Source organism: Electrophorus electricus, chromosome 4, assembly GCF_041902795.1.
Source record: "Electrophorus electricus isolate QZ-2024a chromosome 4, ASM4190279v1, whole genome shotgun sequence".
Lineage (NCBI taxonomy): Eukaryota > Metazoa > Chordata > Actinopteri > Gymnotiformes > Gymnotidae > Electrophorus > Electrophorus electricus.
In genome coordinates this window covers 10,273,757-10,282,690 of record NC_137500.1, presented here as the reverse complement: position 1 = coordinate 10,282,690, position 8,934 = coordinate 10,273,757, and the positions used below count along the sequence as shown (strand labels likewise).

Here is an 8,934-nt window from a genome sequence, read left to right as displayed (position 1 = left end):
TAAAACTACTCATGACTCATTTAATATTTTATTGCATGAATTTACATATGGAGTGTTAGAACTTCTCCTACACACCAACAGTTCAGGTTGCATATAAAGGAAAGTGGAAAAAAAGCATTAAAAGAATGCATACTTGTTTACTTGACCCTTATTTTCAATTGCTGAATATCACAAATGACCTGAACATGCCATACAGTACTAACCATCTGGTGTTATAGTCATCCACTGACATCAGCTCCCTCACTAACTCCTGTTTGTCAATCTGAACCCCCCAGTAAATAAAGAAAATTCAGCTATGACCAGTAGATTTCCACTTACCAAAGTCATTAATTTTACTTCCTGTCTACGTTACCGAATACACTGAAGCAAATGAATCCATGACACAAGTAATTTTCATGGCTTTATGCTATATCTCTATTATACAGGAGTGCATTTTGCTCTAGGACAATGCCATTGTCAACCATGCAACAGTTATTCAACAGTGCAGCATAATTTAGACCCAAAGGCCTGTCCGATTAAGTACACTTTATGTACCACAATTAATTTAAAGAATGTCTGCATTAATGCATACACACCAGTACTCACTGGTGTCAATAATGGTATGCACATAGAAGAGTGTCATTATGGTGTATTAAGTTCTAATGCCTGTGTATCAGTCCCAGGAGAATGCTGGTGATAGGTATTGGGACAGTAGGCCTTCAAATTTTTGACACTGTACTGTCTTAAGGTAGTGCACCTTGGTGCAACAAGTGCTTGGTTAAGGCAGAAGCAAGATTAACACATTAATATTTGACAGCTTTAAAAATTTTCAAACACCAATGTGCCCCTCATATTTTACCTATGTGTTGCATGAGGCACTGTTCTCAACTTGAAGACTTAATTTGATGTATTTTTGGTGGGGCTGATGCAGCTAAAATAATCCAAACTTTAATCTGTTTACTCCACAGTAAGTACCATAGGTGTTCTACAAAGCAAAGTGTAGTAAAGGACATGGTAAACTATTGTTTACTTGGTCCAGTCATAAACAGACAAAAATAATACTGATTGAGCAGGTAGCAGGCCTGTTCATGATGTCTGAAGTCTTACCACTGTATAAGCTCTTCAGCTGCTGTGCTGAGATTCAGCTTTGGAATTGATCTTAAAGTGTCAGATATTGATACTTTATTGGAGTGTCTACATCGGCTCAGCTGCTGTCATCAAGTAGCTATGCATGGCCTTCAGCTCTCGTCCATGATGAAGAACCCCAGCTTGGCCACAGAAATCTCCCTCCGCAGACGGACCACCTCCCAAAACATCTGTTCAGCTGCAGAGATGGGGAGTGCATCATCTGAGCATGTGCACTACAGGCAGCGTATTCCTCATCACTTAGAATACAGTTTTGAAAAGGTAAAAAAAACCAAAAAAACTGCAAAGATGAGGGTCCAGGTTGTTCACTCACCATCCTGTCTGACTAAACCTTGCTGGATGTATCTGATATAGGTGAAGAAGTTACACACAGCTGTGATCTGGTCAGATGCAAAGAAAGATACATGTTAGGGGACAAGTTTAAAAAAATGAACGAGTGCTGTCTGTCAAAATAATTTTTAAAAATCAAAAACAGAGAGAAGTGAGCTGTACCCTAGCTCTGCTAGAAGGGGAGATGTAGTAATATCTCTCTCCATCTCCAAGTTTGATGCGATGTCGGCAGGGGTGGGATATCCCACTCAGGGCACACATCCTGTGTCAGCACACAAAGACTCGTTAAGTGTAGTCTATTAGCAACAAGCTCTCCCAGCAGCCAATACGGCCCCAAGTAAAGAACATTCAGTGATTCTGTTTGCTATACATAAATGAGCATGTATTAGAGTCCATATAAAGACTGTCCCCATTCATACCTGTTTAAGAATTTCACATTTTACCCCTACCAGTAAATACAAAAGAATACCACATCAATGGAAATGCACCCATAATGAGCTGAAGGTTAGACAGACAAAGATGATGTCGATGACGCAGTGGGTCATCATATGACATTACAGAAAGAGCTTTATTAAAGAGCTTGTTGGATCCACATCACCAGCTCACATTACAATAATTTAATCCAAACCGTACAGAAGAGGTTGGAAAAGGAATCGAAAGCAAAGGGCAAGAACACTGGGATGGTTATTCTCTGTGTGAAGCAGGTTAGAGTTTGGGTTAGAATTATGGCATTACATGACTGGCTCAGATGCTACTATAAAGTCACTTACGTCTCTACTGGTGCTCGGCAGCCACTGTAAAAACAAGCCCATGATCAAAGTATGATCAGACTGTGAGTGAACGAACAGGAGCCAAACCAAAACAATGTGACTTAATGAAGTGCATAATTCTGTGGTGCCAAGCACACTACAGGAGCAAGATTGCTTTAAGTTACAGAGCCCCTACACCAGACTGAACAATTCAAATCTGTCACCCATCTGTTATTTTCTCCTTAGGAATTGTTCTCCTCATTCAGTTCATACTTGTTAAATCCCGAATGGTGGTGCATTCAGTTTAAATTCCAGTATTTCCAGTTTGGCTCCTTTGGGCACATGAAAGGAGAACGTTGCATGAGAATGTTGGATAGTAGCTGGAGTGCCCCCTCAAATGCTAGAACATTTAATTGTTTCTGCTCCAGTATTTAAAAGGTTTTTATTCTTAAACTAGCTTTTGGTATCCAAGTATACATTAAGATACTTGAGAGTGGTTTGACTCGATCACAAGGACCACTCAGAAAGAATGTCCAAGCTGCATTAAAAGTACAATAGTGAAAGGACGTGGTCAATAACACTGTGCGATGCATATTACTCACTTGGGTCCTCCACATTCAATAGCCGAGGTCTTAACCATGGGTGTCACTGTCATGGCAACAGGCTCAATAGTCAAAGAGTTATTCTCCACTGCACTCTGTACAGACTGAGACAGCTAGAGAGAGACACACACACACACACGAGGGTTATCTGCACAAATGCTCTTTTTCTTACTGAAGTCTAATACATTCAAAACAGATACAAACCAACTTGCATACTTCTGAGCGTGTGAATGAAAGACAGGGCTCAATGTCTTCTCTGTAGATACGGCTGATGAAGGCAGAAGATCGGTCCAGACTTGGAGCTTCCTTCCAAGACAGAAACTCGGCAAATAATACAGAATCCAACTAAACACAGAGAGGGACAGAGAGAGACAAGTTAAGATCCACTGCACTAAATCTTTGACCTGATATTGAACATGAAATGCAGTTCATAACTATTTGGACATTTAGGGATATTTTATTTATTCTCATTTTATTTCAGAGTTAAATAAAATGACAACTGTGAGGCTAAAGTGCAGCATTTGCATACTGGGTGAACCATACACAGTCTGTTTTTAAACATTGCATCCCACCCCATCACTGTTGTGCAATGTGTCAACAACTGATCCTGTCCATATATTTAAGGACCTTTCTGTATGTTTGTATCCAATACACACACATTTGGATTTATGTAAATACAAACTTATTTACTGTTGTTGGTCATCAGAGATCATCTGCTAGGCAATACAGAATAAGCAATCAAAGTGAATATCTTTTTAAGAAATGACTACCCATTAGCCCATTATGTAGCACATTATGACTACAGTTAAAAATGAATAGAAATGTGTAAAAAAACAACAACAAAAAAACCCCAAAAAACCCCCCCCAAAAAAACAAAAAAAAAACAACAAACACACATCTACGGTATCAACAGGGTCATTGTGAAAACCCCCATGTTTTCAGCCTTCACTAAAACTTAACAACAACAAACACATACGGTTATATCAAGAGGGTGCAGTGGCCCCACAGTACTCCCCTGTCTGCAGATACATGGCAACAGTAAGCCTCTGGGTTTCTCTCTGCTGCTGTAGAGATCAGAGATGATCAGAGATGCAGGGAGAGGGTCAAGCATGGGACAGCCTACATAAACTAGGAAATAGGAATAGGATAGAAAGGGAAAAACTGTGAGAAAAAATTATGAGTAAAAATTGACCGAGGAGAAAGACAGCGGAAGAAAACTGGAGACAAGTGAGCTGGGTGGAGAGACACCAGCCAAAGCCTGTCCAAGACAAAAGGAAGAAAAGCACAGTTCTAGTGCAGCTGTTTATGACAGTATAAGACAACTGAAATTCCTGCCCAAATTAGGGCAGTGTGTTAATCATCATCACAGTATTAGCATTGCAATATTAATATCACAGAAGGCAGCGATATGCAGATCAGGTTTTATTTTGATGTGCTGTGAGCGTCTTGAGCAGTGTCAGATGTTCCAGAGGAGTACTCGATGTTTGGTTTGATGAAATGACGGCATTTGCGCGATCCATCATAGATCTATCAATCACAGGTCAAGTTCAACTGTGTAACAGACCATACATATACATAAGTGTTCCAGCACTGTACATATACATACATGTACGCTCTATTATCACCCTCTCTCTATTACTGTGTTGATAAACTATTCCCAAAAGGAGCCAATTATCTAGTTGAACATGTGAGTGAATGTATACCTCCTTGTCTTCCTGGCTGTTCTGAGGAGATGCAGATGTAGACTCTGGCTGTAGCTGCGGCAGGGTAAGAGTGGCAGTCTTGTTGCGTGTGGAGACCCCTTTGGAGCCTGCTACCTGGAGCTGGGGGTGAAGTTGGCGGTTGGGGGAGGATGGGGTGGAGGTCAACACCAGGGTCTTTAGGGCAGACACCTCAGCCTGCAGTACATCAATCTGAGAGAGGAATGAGAAGAGTGCATGAGACCAGCTTTAAGAAAGGAGGGAGGTATGAAGGGAAGGATGGTTGGATGGTTGGATGGAAAGAGAAATTAGTGACCTTGCCCTGTGCCTCCTTCAGTTGCTTCTCAGCATTTGCCTGTTTTACATTGGCCTCCCGGACCATCTTATGAGCTTCCTGGAGACATGATACATGGGCACAAGTTAGTTACATTATAGTCACAAAAAAAAACAAAAAACCAAAAAAACCACATTGATTGCTATACACTGAGACCCTCATTCTTGACTTATCTATTTAAAACACACAAGCTCCCTTTTTTCTTTAAAACAGACAGGCAGCGCTGACATTGTAAGAAGACTCTCTTCACCTCAAAGAGGCTGGCTGTCAGTTCTTCCAGTTCCTGCTCCAGCTGGTCTCGCACATTAGACAATCGTTCACATTCCTCCCCCTTCAGTTTTAGCTCCTGAGTAATGTTGACAATGTAGATTAGAATAGAACAAAATATCAAACCCTACTGAATTCTAAAAAAGTACTGAGTGTTGGCTATACATGTGTATGATGAGCTCAGAAGGAATGAGATCAGATGAGATAGACTGCACAAATGTACATGAATCATGTATAAGTCATCCTGCCTATACGTTTGCATAGTCTTTGTGTACATTTTAAAAGTCTGTATGCATGTGTGCACCCATGCATTCAAGCCACCTTTGTGTGTGTGCGCATGTCTGTGCACATGCGTTCAGTCCACCTTTTGGGCAGCATCCAGCTGCTCTCTAAGGAACTCTGTGCCTTTTTCTCTGATCTCCAAAGAAGAACTCCGCAAACGAGACAAATTGTAGGCTTCCCCTCTGTGGACTTCTACCTCCTCTTGAAGCAATACCTCTGCTTGTCCCGCTCCAGCCATTATACTACGTTCCAGCTCAGGCTCCAGGTCTACCAACCTGCAGTGAGAGATATGGCGTAGCTACTGACAGTTTGTTTTAAGTCCCTCTACTAACTTTTTGTAAGTAACAGACAATTCAACAAACAAAGTTAAATTTGTTTTAACTTTTCCTGGGGGAAAAAAAGCATATCGCAAACTACCCACGGCTACGCACAAGATATCATACCGCATATTTCAGATTGAAATATAAAAAAAAGCCTCCGTATACTTTTGAATAATGATAAATTATGAATATTTCTGTATTTGACGACATTTGGACTAGAATCCCCTTAAGAATATCCACACCCTTACCCCGACACTGCTCAACCAAAGGATTCCCTTTAAACCACCATAGCATCCGCTTACGCCGGGCGTTGCTTGTTGTCGTCAGCAAAAATATTTGTAAGACTACTTATGTAGCCAAATCTCGGCACTTCTTTAAAAGTATCAACCAACAAACAGACCTAAATCTCCATAAGCAGATAAAAAAAAAACACGCTTCAAGCCTCCGCGATGTGTTTTAACTTGAAAACGAAACCAGTGTTTTGATATTTTTCGGACTCTCCCCAGCTGCCAAACTTCTCTGATTGAGCAGGAAAAGTGCTGTCGCTCCATCTGCAACAGGTCACATGATCCAGAGACATCCCTAGAATTCTGCTTTCAGGAAGCGCATTATGCTAATATAGCACATATTCTGTAACATTCGACTTTATTTCATCTGTCTCTACTCTAACTGGGCGCTACAAATCATATTGCTTTAACACATTTTTTCACTCAAAAAACCTGCCGATTTTCATGAATTATTTAACAATGAGGCATCATATTCTAAAAACAAATACAACCGCAGGAAGGCTTACTACTACTATCGGCAAGAGTTCAAATCCAATACACACATTTAGCTATCATATCAATTTTTCATATAAGACTAACGTTAATTCGGGTGACGATACGTTACCTTTTCCCGGGCATGTCCTCCCTTTTGGGAACTAAAACGTGTCCGACCGGGATTTCACTTTCATGTTGATCATTTCGATATTTGCTTTCTACTGTCGCCATACACTGTTTTGCAGTACTTTTACTATTTTATATAGGTCCACGCCACAACTGGTCGACCACGTACACGACTTACACACAACCATTGGTGAGACAATGGCGTTTGTGCCGCAGCTCCTTCACAGTACCGCATGGCCAGAGAGAATACAAGATGTTTTCCATTTTTAAGCCTAACCAAGAATACACAGAACGGATAGTGAACTTCTTGGGCCCGTTTTGTCCCCCCCGTACAGCATGCACTTGACAAAATAAAATAAAATAAATTATTTTTGCCTTGTACATTTAATAAAACAGAGATTAAAAATAAATGTGACAGATCTATTGTTGTGAAGTTTTCAGAGATTGTGTGGAAATCTGTATCAGACTCGATTCCCCCGTAGATTGCACATATGTCGTGTTGAAACGGCATTTTCGTATATAAAAACATTTGATCTTCAGAAAAGTACCATCAGAACCATAAGAGCTACTGAAACGTTACAAGTGAAGTAGTGGGTTTATATGGTAACTGATTTTCATTTATTCTATAATCACTAAAGTAAATACAAAATTTGTACGTTATAATTTTTTCATGTTTATTTGGAGCAGCAGCAATGGTTATAGCCCTTCCCCCCTTCTTTTTTGAAAACAAATATATGGTCCCCCTTCTTTAAGGCTAATTTGATAGTGAGATACACAGACACACACAAGGGCATGTGCCACATACCTTCCAACAGGACATAGCTCTTCTCTGCTGTGTTTAGTTTGTTGATGACCTGAAATGTCATCTTTCCAAAAAAACATATGGGAGGAGTACACTGCTATTCTCGAGCTACCCGTCACCAAGACCTCATACCCTGGGCCCGATCTGGAGACTTGTGGAGGAGAGGCAGACAGGTGTACATTGTGGATCCCCTCAAAAGCATCCATCTTCAAGGGAGTGGCACTAAACCTGGCCCAGCTTTTTGTCAGAGGCTGTGGGTAGCCGCTTCCATATTTACACCTAAATACAACAAAACAATATCTACTTATTTATCTCTCAGAAACACTTCTACAAAAATAACAGTTTATTCACTACAGTTGTCTTCCATGTTTTTCAGTTGTCCTTTTTTAGCTCCGTGTCTTCTAATGAATTTTGTTGCAAGAGTTTCCACTCATGTTCTCTTATAACTAGAACATTGCTTTTTGTAATAACTCACAAGACATGTCTGTATGTGTGAGTGAGTGAGAGAGAGATTTAGAGATAGCCAGCTTCTCCCCACAGCAGCACTAAAACGTGTAGGTGGATAGTCTGGAATGAAAATAGGCCACAGGATTGCAATTAAGATCCATACTTAGATTCCCCTTGTCATTTTAATTAGAATATTTTCAGTGAAAGATGATTGAGCCCTTCGTCATGCTTTCTCTAGCCAACACTTTATACTAAACCTCTCTTGTTTATGAACATTATTATACAGTATTCCATCTCTTTAGCTCTGAAGTGATGGGAAGACTGTGGATTAAATGGAGTATCGTGCTGTAATGGTCTCTGACGTATCAAACAATATACCAAAGTCCATTAATAGACATTTTCAAATGATAAGCATTTTCATTAGTCAGGTTTGTTTCACAGCTATCCTTAATTTGCCATCTGAAATGCTTTTAAAGATTTAGATCTGATGAATAGGGTAATCAATTTTCCACACCAACCAGTCTTTACCAGAATGTATGAGAACAAATTAAAAAAAAGAAAAAAGGAACTGTGCTTTTTGTGTAGGCATTGTTACTGCAGAGGATTGTACCCAAATACATGATCTTTCTAATAAGAGAAAACAGCACAGCCAAGTGTCAGGAACATGCCTTTGATGCCCAAAATGCTGATCTGTTGTAAACAGTGTAAAAGAAATAAACAAACCCCATAAACAGTTAGGAAACAGAAAGGTGCAGAGTTCAAGAAGATATTCATGTCTTGTGGTGGCTTTCTAGACTATAGGGTAGTTTAAATGCAGTTTGTTATGCTCCCAGCCTACATGTGGAGCTGTAACATAGCGTAACTGATATTACATTACACCAACATAACACATAAAGAGAGCTTCGCCTACCTAGTAATGAACAATACTGATATGAATTATTCAAAGTTTTTCGGCAAAAGCAAAGTTTGTTGATTGAATGTGATACAAGAACGTTGACACAGCGTTTTCTAAAGCATATACCTCCGGACAGCTTCTTCAGTGCAAAGCAGATTATCTGTCCGCTTGTGGAAACTCTAGCGCCTAAGTAC

The 8,934-nt window shown here is 40.1% G+C and overlaps 1 protein-coding gene across 8 annotated transcripts; it reads right to left on the bottom strand.

The window, feature by feature from the left end:
* Positions 1-14: 14 nt before the first annotated feature.
* On the bottom strand, positions 15-6,879 carry rab3il1 (RAB3A interacting protein (rabin3)-like 1). 8 transcript variants are annotated; one of them, XM_081712300.1, is made up of 11 exons: positions 6,601-6,879; positions 5,429-5,664; positions 5,091-5,186; positions 4,823-4,900; positions 4,510-4,719; positions 3,023-3,151; positions 2,807-2,919; positions 2,226-2,249; positions 1,618-1,717; positions 1,439-1,505; positions 15-1,303 (listed from the first exon to the last, which is right to left on the bottom strand). In XM_081712300.1, exons 2-11 carry the CDS (start codon positions 5,483-5,485, stop codon positions 1,218-1,220), a joined length of 960 nt encoding a protein of 319 aa, XP_081568426.1. In that variant the 5' UTR covers positions 5,486-5,664; positions 6,601-6,879; the 3' UTR covers positions 15-1,217. The 8 variants fall into 8 exon arrangements, 5 of the variants coding, with proteins under 5 accessions (XP_081568426.1, XP_026875769.2, XP_081568424.1 ...); XM_027019968.3 differs by having other exon boundaries at positions 5,472-5,664; positions 6,601-6,877; XM_081712298.1 differs by lacking the exon at positions 6,601-6,879 and adding an exon at positions 6,110-6,271 and having other exon boundaries at positions 5,472-5,664.
* Positions 6,880-8,934: the final 2,055 nt, after the last annotated feature.